At 41.5% G+C, this 16,033-nt stretch overlaps 1 protein-coding gene and 2 long non-coding RNA genes across 4 annotated transcripts in view; 2 read left to right on the top strand and 1 right to left on the bottom strand.

The window, feature by feature from the left end:
* LOC142097363 (uncharacterized) overlaps positions 1-16,033 on the top strand; it is a 45,498-nt gene that overhangs the window by 1,492 nt on the left and 27,973 nt on the right. The gene's annotated exons all lie outside the window — the stretch shown is intronic.
* CEP120 (centrosomal protein 120) overlaps positions 1-16,033 on the bottom strand; it is a 72,018-nt gene that overhangs the window by 47,436 nt on the left and 8,549 nt on the right. For both annotated transcript variants that reach the window (XM_075179100.1, XM_075179108.1), the window contains exons 4-5: positions 9,790-9,931; positions 6,722-6,864 (exon numbers count right to left, since the gene is read on the bottom strand). In XM_075179100.1, the coding sequence (XP_075035201.1) occupies positions 6,722-6,864; positions 9,790-9,931 (285 nt within the window). The remainder of the gene's footprint in view (positions 1-6,721; positions 6,865-9,789; positions 9,932-16,033) is intronic.
* LOC142097359 (uncharacterized) lies at positions 3-5,937 on the top strand. Its single transcript, XR_012678171.1, has 2 exons — positions 3-1,926; positions 2,639-5,937. It is a non-coding gene; the product is annotated as an uncharacterized LOC142097359 (long non-coding RNA).

The raw sequence follows: 16,033 nt of genomic DNA, 5'->3' as shown, positions 1-16,033 counted from the left end.
GTTGTATATTATAAATGTATGTTTGATCCTGTGCAGCTGAATAAGTGAAATGTGCCCCTCCCTTATTCTGTGTAAATGATTTCAGTGTGTTGAGATAAGAAGCACACTGTTTTTTGTTTTTGACAATGTATGTAAAATTGAAAAAAATGTGTCCGGAGTGCTGATTGATGATAACATGTTGAAGCTAACTTGTATTTAGTGTAATGCTGGGACTTGTAGTTCCACAGCAGTAGGCTGGAAGATGTCAGTTAAGTTTTCTTTCTCTGTATGCGAGTTTTGTCTCCGTCTTACTGCGTGTGAGAGAGATCCGTGATAATTGACATTGTTTGTTCTCTGTCTTAGTGCTCTATAAGGGAGATGTTTGATTTACTTTAAATCACAATGTTTGTCTGTCTTGTCCGTTTTTTTACAAGAGACATGTTTCAAGGTTGAAAAAGTTGTACATTCATTGCTTAATGATAAGCTTTTAAAAAGATACAAAAGAAGTTTTAAAATGTTTGGTCCGATTGCACGGACAAGATTGTAAATAATGTACATTATCACTATAAGTACTAGTGTCAGAACAAAGCTGGCTGGGATCCAACAAGCCGTTTCTGTATTTGAACAAAATAATTTTGTTTCTGAAGTTCAGAAATATAGCTTTCTCTTTAATGAAGTTGAGAATTGTGGGAGTGAGCTTACATGCTGTTTTTATCTGTGTTAAAATGGCGCTGATGAATGTTCTCAGAAATCAGGAGGGTTTGTTATGCCTTTAAAGAAATGTTACGAGATAAAATGTCGTCTGTGAGCGAGACTTAAGTGAATATATTTTTACTTTGAACACGAAAATCACAGAATCTAGAAATATGTGTGAATATTTGGTCACGGGAGAGAGATTTTGTTGAGAAAATGTTGAATGATTTACAGACACAATGTATTGTGTCTAACGAGAGTACTCTGATTTATGAGACAGTGCTGCTTTTAAAATGGTTGAATACTTGGAACCAAGATTCCAGATTGAATGTTTCTAAACCCGGAAATTTAATTAGTGTCATTTAAAAGGGCTGTACTAAGAGATGATAAGAAAGGAGTGGCTTTGAACACTCGCCCAGGTCTCGTCACTTTGACATTCTCTATTTGTGAAATTAGGGACTGCCCCTTTGAGGAAATCAAGGCATGGAACGCATAGCGTCACAGTTAAGCTTTTAGCAGCTGTTCACTGGTTACCTGATAACAGTATACACGCATGTTACAGTTACAGTAATTCCTAGTAAATAAATGTTAATCTCTATGCAAAAGTTTTTTTTTATTCACAGGTCTCCAGCTGCAAAGACCCATTAGGCAATCCAGATTGCATTGATTTAACTTCCAATGCACCATCTTTGCACCACAACAAACATAAGTATAAACTAATGAAGGATTTAAATAACGTAAACTCTTCTGAGTAATGATTACCTTGTTTTGGAAGAGATATTAGAGTTTATGTGCTATTCGCATAGCAAATGCATGAACTAGGTGGTTTTTCTGTATGTGCAGAAAGCAAAAGGTTTTTATTTGTATCCTCATTACAGTTTTGAGTAAATCAGTGTTTGTAAAGACATTTACTGCCCTTATTTACTGTGCTATAATTGTCATATACTGTAAATAATTCTTTTTATTGTGGGTATGGTAATGCATTGATGGGAATTCTATATTTTTACAGAAATTAAAAAGATTTAAGACTTTAAGAGCAATTGTATGTGCTCCTGCATTAGCACTTCTGGATCATAGCAAGCCATTTATACTCTCCTCTGAGCAGAACCAAATGTTTAACCAATTTTAAGCTGAAATAACTTCAGCGCCAGCACTGGCTTTGCCAGATTATGACAAGCCTTTCACATTATTTTGTTATGAAGTCAGTGCACATGTACAAGGAGTACTGACACAAATACATGGTCGCAAGCTAAGGTCACTTGCATACTACTCTGCTTTAGTGCTTGAAAAGAGTATAGATATTGTGCTAGGACACCCAGTTACCTTAACGGTATCGTACGTTGTGACAGAAACCAAGCACAAGCAAAACATTTGTTACCGGCCAGATTTACTAAGTATGAAGATATACAGCACAAAGGACATTCCCTCCTATTGTGAAATGAGTGACATATAACACTTGCCGAGCGCACTGTGTATTTTCTTCCTCCCTTTCCTTTTTTATTAGAAGAAAAAAAAAAAAAAAGGAAGCACAAGAGGCCCCAGAGCCTCTCATGTTCACAGATATATGTTAAGACCTTCAGACAAGGGGAATCTGAGTAAACTGTATTTTAAGTTTTTTAAAGGTCCAAGGGAGACCAGAGAGGGGAGTTCATTGATATTAGCAGGAGGAATATAGATTGCACGTTATTTTCCTTTGCTGTGCGCTGTAGATGTGTACTAGACTAGAAAGGAAAGCCAAGTTTGGAAGAACCAGACTCAGGCCCATAGTAATGTATAGATCATTATACATAATTAGAAAATTCTAATATGAAAGTTTAACCCAACCAAATAAAGAAAAGAGCAACCCATGACTACAGGGGTTTACACCCAATGCAGGAATGTGTTTGTGAGTATTGTGGCCCAACACATTATTATATACACTAATAGAACTGATGATGTGGCTTATTAACAGGTTATTTAAGCTAAGTGTTTCTCTTCCAGAAGAATTAAAGTTACCACATCTGTCTTAACCGTTGTACTGTACACTCCATCTAATGAGTGTAAACTTTGTGGAACTCAGAAACCAAGAACCTTTTCCTTGGATTCCACATGCTCCTTACTGAAGCCTATCCTAATGAAGTAGCACTGCTTACTCCCAGTAACGTTACACTTAAGCAGTGCACAATGTTGAATCCTGCTGCCTTATTGCAGCAAGTTTCAAAAGATGGGAGAAGTACCTGTATATATTGGGGTTACCCTAGGGATTTGGGGGAATTCCATTCCAGCTTGAACAGAAAGAAAGGAAAAAAAAAAAAAAATGCAAACAAAATTTTTCTGAACATGATTGCATAGAACTAATGAAACAAGAATCTCTGGTTTTATCTCACATTAAAGATAAACCATTACCAGATGCAGACATCACTCTTTTTGTAGATGGTTCACACTATTACATAAATCCTGTCCCTTATACAGGGTGTGCTGTAACCACACACACAGAAATAGTGATTCAACAGACTCTACCGAGTCACATCAGCAAAAGAAGCTGAACTAAAGGCCCTGACACTTGCATGCATATATGCAAAAGGACAAAGAGTAAATATTTACACTGATTCAAGTTATGCATTTGTAATTGCGCATGATTATGGCCCTGTATGGAAAAGTAGGGACCTTATGGGTTCAGCAAGCAAACCAGTCAATATGATGAACATACCAGGGCACTGTTCACTGCATTCCAGCTGTCCTCCAAACAGTGATGAAGGTGAAGACACACACAGAGATACTACCCCCGAAGCTAAGTGAAATAGACCAGGCCGCACGAGAAGCCGCCATAGCCCCAGTACCCCAAGGGGAGTCTATTTACATGGTGACCCCCTGACCCCTGTTTGACCAGAGCACACTCCAACTTATGGAAAGACAAGCAACAGAAAATAAGAAAAAGACTTGGGCAATACATGGAGCACTAGAAGTGCAAGGAGTGGTGTAAAGGTCAGCGTTTGTGTCTGCCAAAAGTAGTTTATCCCATTATGGCCAATATAGCACACGAGAAAGTGCATCTGGGAAAAGATGCTATGGTTGTACTCACTAGCAGCTTATGGATAGTACCAGGGTTCGCCCAAGCAGCACAGTCGTTAGTGGCAGAATGCCTAGTCTGTGCACAAAGTAACCCGAGTAAGTCTGTCCTATGGAAAAGCACACCCCAGACATAATATCCCTATAAGAGGATACAGATAGACTTTATAACTTCCCAAATGCTCGGGCTTTGAGAATGTGCTTGTCTGTGTCAACTTCTTTAGTCACTGGCTGGAGACATGGCTGTATAGAAAAGCAAATGCTAAAGCATTAGCCAAGAAAATTGCGAATGAGGTAATCTGATGATATGGTGTACCAGAGGTCATTGTAAGTGACAGAGGGATACACTTTACGGGGCAAGGATTCCAGAAACTATCACACCCCCTACAGATCCCAAAGTTCAGGATGTATGGAGCGCCTTAATGGTACACTGAAATTGAAAATGCAGAAAATAATGGCTGAAACAGGTCTGCCATGGATCTCATGTTTACCTGCACTCAGAAAAAAATACTGCTAGGAAAGACACAGGTTTAACACCATATGAGATATTGTTTGGCACAGCAAACAGAACAGGCTGTTATTTTCCATAGCAACTACACCATGTATATAGTGATTTGTTGAATTATGTTGCCTTATTATAGAAACAACTAACTGAAATACATGGTCAAATATTCTCCTCCATTGCAAACCCTAATTTTGATACAGGTACCCATAAACTGCACCCTGGGGGGCTGGGTGGTCGTGAGAAAGCACATCAGGAGAAGTCTTGAACCCAGATACAAGGGTCCTTATCAAGTCCTGTTGACGACTCCCATGGCAGTGAAAGTACAGGAAAGAGACACCTGGATTCACGCATAACACTGCAAAGTCTTCAAATCAGGGGAGTTTTGTTCTGATAAATAGAAATGACTGTCTCATTGTATTGATATGTCTTGCCAGAATAATTGTGACTGAAGTAGGGATTAAGGCCTCCCTAACCCAGTATGAAACAGACAGTTAAGTGACATATTGCCTATGCCACTGTGAGAAACATATGGGAAGGAGTGCTCAACAATTTGCACTCATAGTAGAGTAAACTCTGAAAATGTCTTTGTGCAGATGCATAACCTCATTGGTAAAGTTGTCAGTAATGATTCATGTTGGATATTGGAAATATTGGCATTAGTAGCAAATGGTTTAGCAATCCTGTTGATCGTATAGGTGATAATGAAACTAAATATATGGCTGATTAAGAAGTTACTGACACTTGATTGTTGTCTCTCCAAAAAGGGAACCACTGAAAATCCCGAACCTCTGATGATCACAGAAATTACTTCTGAAACCTGACCAGACTATGAGTGTCATGAATTATTTGGACTAGCAAAGCCAAAGAACTGCAGAGTTTGCAACAAGAAACTACTAAAGATTGAACAAAGGACATGCAAGGCCTGCAGAACTACTATAGACTCATTAACTACCTACTAAGAAACCATCTTTTAAGAAACCATCTTCTAAGAAACCATCTTTTCTAGACATGGACATTTGCCAAAATGCATCTCCTCATAAATCAAGTTAGGACAGGGAGGATCACAGGCTTATTAGTGGGGGATGAGTTGACAGATTCCTAAGGGGACCAACTCTATGCATGTGGCCTCCTACATGTGTATAAGTACCTGCTTATTAAGAATGTGGTTCTATAGATAGGATTAGGTAGGTAGGAGGAGAAAGGGTCGAAAATTGAATAAAAGATGGGAAATGTTAAATATGATTTTTTGTTAAGGCCTCATAAGGCCTTTGTTCAGCCATTTTATTGTAACTTGTATAGAAATATTATTTGCTAGAAGAGATTATTCATTTTTCTGTTAACTTGCAGTTTTGCAATATGTGAGCCTATGGCCTTGAAGTTGAACTAATAGAGAACACCTGAAGAATGTAACCAGTTATGAAAACAATAATGAGCTTCATATCCAGCTGGTAGTATGGGAGCTGTATCCATGGTGTTGCACATAGCATATCTCCAACTCCCCTTGAGATAAGAAATAATAGGCTCATCTGTCCTTAGAAGGGGGAGAAAAGTAAACACCTCAAGAATACGTGAGAAAGTTAATCAGTAGCGCTTCTCATAAACTAGTGGTATAAACTATTGTATGCATATGACGTAGGATTCATTTATTCAGTAGCCTATAAAAACCTGTATCTTTGTATCAATAAACTAGAGAATATTCCTTGTATACAGAACTTGGTCTGTGTCAATTCTCTCCAGCTGATTGAAGCGCTTCCAGATATACTTGACACCACAGGCAGACTTGGGTCAGAATTTTAGATTTAACATAACCAAAATCTTTAATTTTTTCACTATTATAATCATGTACAACAAACATAAAAGCAGCTACATAGGTTTATTTTATTTTAAAGTTAAAGTTAAAAGTTACTTAAACTTTATAATAACTTTAAAATATATTTAAGTATGTATCTTATTTGTAGGAGGACAGCTAAGAAAAATAACTATCATTATCTCCTTTTCAAAATCTCCCTGGAGAAGAGAGAAGAATGGCTGCCAATCACGATGACACAGAATCAGACTTTCAGCATGTCATGTAAAGGCAGAAGGGGGGAAAGGAAGGGTGAGGGTTTTACAGTGCAGACAGCTCAGACGGGCTTTCCAAAGCCACTCGGCTCACTACATCATGTGCAATATAACACATGACACTGTGGAAACTCTGCAGAATTCTAATTCATTAATAGCAGCCAGAAGAAACAAAACAAGGTAAATAGTAGTTACCAAGCTTCTTCTTCTTATAGAATAACACAATGATTTATGTTAAAACATGAAAATCCGTGAGGGGAGGAAAAAAAAAAAAAAAAAAAAAAAAAAGGTGCTTTTTATTTTTTTGCTATTTAAATGTTAATAGGGAAATATTTGCAAAACCTTTCAAATTAACATTTTTCAAACTACAGTCCAAGGACTTGCATTAAAAGTAATTAAGTACACTGTTTGTCAAAGCAGTGATCACACTCTTACCTGCTCCAACTGTGTCGCAAAAGCAACAGTTACAGACAAAACAAAATAGTCTTTACAGTGGTTCGCTGGCCCGATTTGATGGTAGCCCTCTGCTTCATTTAGAATAGGAACAAGGCTCTTGGGGTCAAGTCCAGACAGGTCACCTAAGACAGAGAAAGACTGCATGGAATTTAAGATTTATGTCATACCAAAAAACCCTTACACTTTAGTGGCACCCAGATTCTCAGATAAACTCTTATATCCTTTATTTTACAGACATTTCTAAAAAGTGTATAATATATTGAATTAAAAAAAAGGTAAGAAGGACTTTGTGACACTGACAGATGTGAAACCATGGGAGTGATTTAAGATGGTCAGTAGGGTGATTCCAGCTCCAATTTTTTTTTTTCATACTTCTCCAACCCATCATTCGGTTCCACTTGGTATACTGCCATTGAATCAAATATTTTTTTATTCAGTGCATATTTTCAACTTGCACAAGATGGTCAAAGTTTAATGTTATACGATTTTCCACAATATCAGACGTAGTGACATCACCAACGACACCAAAAACTCCATAACTGCGTGAAACAATAACAATTGCGACTCCAGAAGTGGCTGTAGCTCTCAATCGGACTAAAAGCAGCGCTCAAAATTCTGCTAACATATTTTCTGCAATAGCTGCTACGAGTTAACTCCAGCTGATGTAGAACAGCATATTTTAAGCCCCAGCGCTATACAACGAGCAAGAATGAAGCACCGAGAAGCTTTCACAAGCGAGATAAAAGACACGTTTCAACCAAATGTGGCACTGATTCTACACTGGGATGGCAAGATCATTGATGATCTCACTCGTTCAGGTCATGGCCGAAAACAGGTTGACAGGCTACCTATTCTGGTATCAGGACAGAATGTAATAAAGCTGCTCTCAGTTCCGAAACTTCTGGATGGAACCACAAAAACAATGGCTACGGCAATGTTGGAAACCATAGATGAGCGGGGATTGTGGGACAACATCCAAAGGCTCTGCTTTGATACCACAGCATCTAACACTGGAGTGAAAGGTGGAGTATGTGTGCTGCTGGAGTCTGAGATTGGCCAACCACTACTGAATTTGGCTTGTCGACATCACATCTCTGAAATAATGCTGGAAAAGGTATTCAGTATCCATGATGTTTCTAAATCTCCAAACAGAGCTTTTCGTCCACTTTGAGACTTTTGGCCTAGAATCGATCCCCCACGTGGAGTACATTTCATATTTCCTGGAGCTATCCATTGTGCTTGCTGGAAAGCCCGGGCCATTTACTCAATCAAGATGTGGCTGATCCGCAACCAGTACAATCCACAGCAGCCAGGGTTCAGCCAGTCACGGAAGACTCGTGGAATATGGTACTGTGACAAAGTTTGGCATCATCTGCAGGACGTTTGTCTGTTCATTACTGCCATTTATGTGAGATACTGGTTCCAGAGCTCATCACCAACAGCTCCAAGGAATCATCATTACCATTTATATAGTGCCACTGATTCCGCAGCGCTGTACGGAGAACTCACTCACATCAGTCCCTGCCCCATTGGAGCTTACACGCTAAATTCCCTAACAAAGAGAGAGACTAGGGTCAATTTTGATAGCAGCCAATTAACCTACCAGTATGTTTTTGGAGTGTGGGAGGAAACCGGAGCACCCAGAGGAAACCCACACAAACACGGGGAGAACATAAACTCCACACAGATAAGGCCATGGTCGGGAATTGAACTCATGACCCCAGCGCTGTGAGGCAGAAGTGCTAATCACTAGGCCACCGTGCTGCCCATGACCTTGCCTTGTTACATGCACTGACTGTGTATCCAAACACAGAAGTTGCATCGGTAGCCAAAAACGCATTTAACAACCATCAATGGTATCTTTCAGAAATACTGGTCGGTTTCAGTTTCTTTGATGATGAAGTGTCAACAGAGAAAGAAAAACTTATGGCTGCTGTCATCAAACACTGAGATGGATCTGACAATCCTCTGAAACGTATTCCACCAGTTTTTCACCCAGCAACAACGGGTTTACATAACTTTGTCACAAGATCAACGCCGAGTTTGTTCAAAATTCTTGGAGTATGTGGAGTATGACCTGGCGGAATGGCAAAACCTTGAATCATATCAAAACAGTCAGAAGATTGCAGGCTCAGTGAAGGTAGTAAATGATCTTGCTGAGAGAGATGTGGCGCTAATCCAAGAATTCAGTGCTTCAATAACACGAAATGAGGAACAGAAGCAGTTCCTTTTGCAGGTCGTGGAGGAGCATCGCAGTAAGTTCAGCACACCACAAAAAAACTGTTGTCATCAAGAGATCATTATCAAGGTGACCAACGTAAACTTGGTGATTGTTTAAAATATTTGATGAAAAAAACATCAATATTTAATATATTATGAAACAAATTGACGATTACATTGTGATAATGCTGAACATTATATTATAAACTTTGGTTCTAAATATAATATGATTTCTGCAAGCAAAAAGCCAGCGTTGAAACTATCGTAATAACGGTATGTAAGCACACTATTACCGTAATAACGGTAATAGTGCGCAGGCCGCTTTACTTTTTACAGTAACGCGGCCAATTTAATCCCCTCCCCCCTAAGTGTGGAAGTTAAGAGGATCATTGGGGAAGGGGGGGGGGGGGTGAGACAGGCAGAGAGCTGGCACATCGCCCCCGCCCTCTACTTGTGTTCATTTAGAAGTTGCTCAGAAGTATAATATAATATAAAACTATGTGTAGTGTATAGAGCCCCCTGTGCTATGTACTATTAAACACATTTTTGATCGCACAGGCTCTGTGCATACACTAAAAATAAAATAGATGATCAACAAGTGTAGAGATACATGAAGCTGGAAATGGAGCATAGTATTGAATTACTTAATAATGGTTTAGAATTTCAGGGGGTGATATTTGTTTTCTGAACCCGGTGCCACATGGTAAACAAACCCACAATTTATGCGTTTGTATATTTACAGCTGGAGTTATACATTGTGGAGTGTTGGGAATAAATGTAAAATTTTAGTTTGTCAATTCAGCAGCATATACAGTCCTGCTACTTACCTCTACTGCTCCGTGGAGGAGCTTCCTTGGCTTTGAAAGTATCCATTGCAGGTTTAGTATCAGATTCCAATGAAATATTCAGCTGCACTTCTGGTTTAAATTTTGTATACTTACTGCTCAATAAAGAATACCACTTTGGAGCCTGTTAAAAATAAAAGCACAGAAACATAATACCTTAGGCTTACATGCAACAAAAAGGCAATAGATACTGTTGTCGAATCAATAACTGAATGGGCCTATGGTCAATTGAAAAAGCCTTAAACAATATGCAATGTTCCTACATTTTATTTTTATGTTTGTGGAAAGCATACACTGCATTGACAGAGTATAGAAACAACATTACGCTTTGTAATAAACAGAGACGCAATAAATGTCACATAGAACAGCATAACTCTCAGTCACAATTGCGTCTTAGAAATGATGATGGGGCACAGGCTGGCAAAATCTGTCGACGTACAATGTTTCAGGATAATTATATGCTGGTTATTGTTAGGCATGATCCTATGTTACCTGTCAACATACAAATATCACCTGTAAAAATGGCTGCACAATGCACACATTGTTACAAAATTGATGACTTAAATTCTGGCTTTGTAAATGCTTGCCATATAAATATACCCAGACTTAAGAACCAGATATCATCATCAACATCATTTATTTATATAGCACCACTTATTTCGCAGCGCTGTACAGAGAACTCACTCACATCAGTTCCTGCCCCATTGGAGCTTACAGTCTAAATTCCCTAACACACACACATACACACACACACACACACACACACATATATATATAGATATAAAGGTCACCCTTAAATCACCGAAAAGTATTAATGTTGTCATATAACTGTATATTCTCCCAGTTTATACAGTACAAAGTGGGCACTTAGAACCGGAATTAAAAAACAAAAACAAAACGTATACACTGCTACATTTTAGGCAAGCATGTCCACTTGTCAGACAATAGCATCGCAAGCTGCACGCATACTTCCCATCTTTGGAAACAGCCGTGGCTACATTTGTAGTATTGTGGATATTCTGGAAATTGTGCATCATGGCAACAGTAAAACGTCATCGTGACATCGTGACATCGTCGGATCTCGCAAGTTTTGGAATCAATAAACACCCGCCTCCATGGCGATCTAGCGCGATTTGAGAGAAGGACAGAGAAGGATTAGGTCACAGTATAGAGCAGGCAAAGTGATAGAGTAGAAATAGGAGGGAGGGTGGTTATTTTTCTGAATTTGCACTACAACGTGTTTTGGGTCTCATATACCTCCTTATAAAAAAACAAAAAACAAAAAAAAAAAAGCTGTATTTTCTTAGTGCTGAAATCCTAATATAGCACTGTATTGTTTAGGGAGGGCCTAGCAGGGATTAAACTGTATTTTTCTGAATTTTCAAGGATAAGTGTAGGGTCTAATATACACCCAAAGATGTGTGCTCAATTGTCCAGAGTCAAAAATGAAGAGGAGACAAGCAGGCTTGTCGGTAGAATTTGCAGGCAAATTCTACTCTGCTATATAGGTAACACCCAAAGAGAAGAGCTTAATTTCTCCATTGCTAATTGTAATTGCTGAAATAGAAATGATAGGCCTGCCTGGCTTGGGCTACATCTGTAGTTACATTGTATTGTACCATAGCTCACTCAGAAACAGGAGAGGTGGCAGGGTTCGGTGCTGAAACAGAAATTGTAAAAATAGGGCTGTCAGTGTTCTTCAAGTCTCCGTGACATTGTATTGTGCCATAGCTAATACAGAAACAGAAGGGGTGACATTGTTAGTGTCACTCTCCAGTCTCAGTCATGACGATACTAATCCCTCTAACTCATGTGCTAAAGCCTATGTTGAAGTGCATAGTGGTTTTAAGTCAGGGAAATAAAAATTTAAATAAAAAGCTTGTACTTTTTTAAAGAAAAAAAAAAAAACTTCTCTAAAAAAGGTGAAAAGATTTATTGTAGAAAAACATAAAATTGCCAAGATACCATTCTACCCAAAATATTACCAGGCATACCAGCATCAGGTAAGCTCCCTTCTCTTTTTCAGTACCTGCTGCAATCTACACTGTCATCATATTCACCCTGATCTTCCTCAAACAATACTAATTCATCCCCGCTGGAATCCACCATCATAGAAGTCTGTGTACTTTGATGTAATTGCCGATAATGGCCTTCCTCATGGAATTTGTAGTTCATTTTATGGTAGAGCTGTCACGATGTTTGGGCAATTCTTTTAGAGCAGAGCAAATATCAAAATGTTGTGTCGCCTCATCTGCATCACCACTGGGTGTCTTGGGAAAGCTAAGTTTTTTCTGTGAAGCAGTTGACAAAGAAACTGAAGGAGTAGACGTCATTACAAGATGTGGATAGCTCTTGGATCCTGGCGAAGCGAATTAAGTACTTAATCTACAATTACAATATAGTTAGCAGATTTACTTTGTTTTATTTCATCCGTAAAATTTTTCTAGCTGCTTCTCAAAAAGTATAATCAAGGCAATCACTTGACTCAAGCTAACCGTGTCAGCACTCTCTTCACAGGTGACTACTTTGCTGGACTAAAGTACATTCCCCTCAAAGGCTAGTCTTCTTGCAGCTGCTGCATTCTCATACATGCTGTTGCAGAATCCCGAAAATGACCCTAAATTTTTCGGGACACAAACAGCATCTTCTGCATGTCATTGTTATTTTTTAAAAGTTCTGTAACACCAAGTTGATTGTGTGAGCAAAACAGGGAATGCGATGGAATTCAACCCCGCTGTAATGCTTGAACAATATTGGTGTCGTTATCAGAAATCACATATCCTCAGGAGAGTCCAAGCAGGATTAGCCAAGTTGCAATGACATCCCTTACTTTTTGTAACAGATTGTCAGCTGTATGCCTCTTACTGAAGCCGCTGATACACAGAGTAGCCTACTTCTCAAAAATGTGACGTACTTGGGTACATGCTGCTGCTGTTCCTGCTGGTGAAGGCGAATCACCAACCCAGTGGGCTGTCACAGTCATATAATCTTTAGTTTGCCCAGTTCTGCTTGTCCCCATATCTGTGGTTAAGTGTACAGTGGGTAGAAATGCATTTTGTAGCCCAATAATTGTATTTTTATGAACCTTCTGGTAGAGGTGTAAGGTCCAGAGGAGATGTGCCTCACAGGGCGACTAACTCCTAGTACCTAAGAAAACCTACCACGATTCGCGTGGATGACTGGATCCTACCTCGGTTCCGAATCGGGGAGCTCTCCGTACACCCACTGGTATCGCCTAAGAAAAGAAACGGAGAGTTAACCCGGGCCTATCAGGAAAGAGCTGTCCGAGAACACGGCAAAGAACTAAGACACGGTCAGTCCAAGCTCACTTGCCGCCTCCTCACTTTGCTCTTGCCAAGGCACGGGGGGACTACAGGCACTTGAGACCAGGACTAGTCCCGCCTCAAATACCTCGCACACCTGCCGGTGAGGGCCTAACCGAAAGGGGGAAATCGAGCGTGATACTCACCGGGACACTCCCACTTCCAATCTGGTTCTCCTGCACCTCCCCGACACCTGCGGATGACAAGGAACACACAGCCTCCCTCTGCACTCTCAGTGAGACTAAAAGGTGTGCACCCACAAACGCTAAACTGACTGCAACAGCGACCCATCTCTAACAACACTGTAATGGTCGGCAACGCAACGAAGTCAAACAACTATGACTAACTAGGTGTGGTGCACTAACGGAACTGCTCACTACGGGGAACACCAGCCGGTGTTCACGGACTAAACCAAAGGCCGGTTCCTAACCCCGTCACCCAGGTCGTACCAAGAAGCTATGCTATGGGGTCACCCATGGATCCTAAGGACCGGCCGCACGAGGCCCGACTGAGGCGCACTGGAACAGCGCACTAACCTGTGTACAAACTGCCGCCCGGAACAGCCGATCGAACTGAACCGCCCGACTGCCTGCACCCAGATATCGAACACGTATCCCACTCCGGAACCGTCAGGTAACCTGCACGGAACTGAGGACTGGGACTCTCAACCTGAACCACGGGACGCCCCCTGGAACTGCGTTGAGCTGTGCTGCACTGCCACTGACTCAGTCAGTCACCCCCTCTGGAAACCAGTCCGACCCCAGGGACCTAAGGGACGGGAAAACTACGTGTGTTCTTCCCTGACTATGTGTACGCTGGTAACTACACTTGTCCCCACAGCACGGGTTAGCACAGAAAAAACACAGGAACAAGAGCCTACCTTTAATGGGGGCCTGACGTCTTGCCCCTGGACACAGTTATGTAGCACACCCCAAAATACCGTAATACAAACAATACTCGCCGCACAGACAGAATAAATACAGTATACAGTACTTTGCACGCTACTCACCAGAGCACACCGCTGTTAGCCAACCAGCCGGTTGTTACAGCACCACAGGAGCCTCCGCTCTACTGTACTTCCTAACTCCGTGAGCTCACCTCACACAGGACCGCGCCTACACTCACGAGGCTCTCACGCCTCTACCACACCACCAGGGCCTTCTGCCCTTCACACCATGTGCCTTGTGCTCTGACTATGGGCCTCAGCCCCCTCTCTAACACAGGGCCCTGAGCCCACTAACTAGGGCCTTGTGCCCTTTATAACCTATGGGCTACCAGCCCCTACTCAGGCCCTGTGGCCTTCCTATGGCCTCTAGGCCACTACCTACCTAAGGGCCTTGTACTCTGGTACCTGGGGCTCCGAGTCCCCCTGCCTAACTAACAGGGCCTTGTGCCCGTTAACAACTTTATGGCCTACTGGCCCACTACTTGATCGGGGCCTAGTGCCCCTAATTTACTGCTCCACGGGCCTTGTGCCCGACCGTGGCCACGGGCCTAGTGCCCGACCTATCAGGTGTGCTGCGGGCGTGGGCCCGGTAGAGAGGTTGCCTGGCAAGGGCCTTACCTGGTGCTGTCTTCGGGGAGCTTCTCCTGGACTCCTTCCCCTTCTGCCGTTGCTTCCACGCTCTACCGCCGGCTTCTGATCTTGATCACGCTGGTCTTCAGGCAGCAGAGGCACACTTAGCCCTGACAAGGGCTCTCTGCCGCCACTGCTGGTCTCCGCTGGCTTCCTCTCTTCTGATCTTGATCCCGCAGCTCTCCGCGACACGTCCTGCTGCTTCTCTCTCCGCTGACGAACTGAAAATGTCGGCGACGCGCTGATGTCATCACGCAGCGTCGACGTGACGGGTCCTGATTGGCCCGCCGCAGCATTGTTTCAAACGGCCGGGAGGTGAGCCCTGATTGGCTCACCGCCCCGACCGAACAGTGGGGACCGCCGCCGTCCGAAGACGGACGACGACCCCACTCAGGTAAGTCCTCCACAGAGGTGAGGAATAGCTTTTCTAGTAAAATGGTGTCGTGATGGAATTTTATAATAGGGACAGAAGACCTCAAGTAACTGTCTAAAACCAGATGCATTAATAATGGACATTGGACGCAGATCTAATACTAGCATAGTCCCCCATGGCGTCTGTGATCCGCTTTGCGACTGGGTGACAGCTTTCTTACTTTCTTCCTCTTGCAAAGGATTGTTTAACAATCAATTGTTGCAAACTACTAGTAGTCTTCATCTGGGTTGTAGATTCACCCCCAGCAGCAGCAGGACTCAATAATTCTTCAGAGGAGTCATGGTTAGTGGAGGAGTCATCTAGAATTAGGAACTTGGATGCAGGACTAACTCCCATTACTTCTGGGGATATTGATGATGAAGGTGTTGTGGGTGTAGATTGTAGGTGCTGGGATCTAGATGAGAGAAGGGAGGTAGATGATGCTGGACTGCTTGTTGTTATTTTTTTAACATAAGTTTCTGATTTTCCCAACAGCTTTCCATAAACTCTCTTCAAATGCCGTAACATGGATGAGGATCATTGATGGTTAAGGTACCTATCTCTACTGAGTGTGGCTTTAAAAAACGCTACAAATGGCTAGACAACTGTTGTCAGGATTTGTGTACAAATAATTCCACACTTAAGAGGTGGATTTTTGGTCTTATGACCAGGCATGACAATGGCCTTTCTCTTATCACTGGCAAGAACTGCTGCAATCTTTGTTTGAAAGTAATGATAATAATATTGTGACCAGTGAGGTGGTCAAAATTTAATAGAAATTAGTGTTAGTGAGGTTAATAATAATGTAAGTACAAAATAATACCTAAATTATGTAATTTTAGCCCAAAAAATTTAATTTTGAAAAAAATAGCAAACCAAAACACGCAAGGGCGGTTTTGGCAAAACCAAACCCCG

The sequence above is a fragment of the Mixophyes fleayi genome, chromosome 1 (assembly GCF_038048845.1).
Source record: "Mixophyes fleayi isolate aMixFle1 chromosome 1, aMixFle1.hap1, whole genome shotgun sequence".
Classification (NCBI taxonomy): domain Eukaryota; kingdom Metazoa; phylum Chordata; class Amphibia; order Anura; family Limnodynastidae; genus Mixophyes; species Mixophyes fleayi.
The sequence above is the reverse complement of the archived record's forward strand: the minus strand, read 5'-3'. Positions and strand labels throughout refer to the sequence as shown.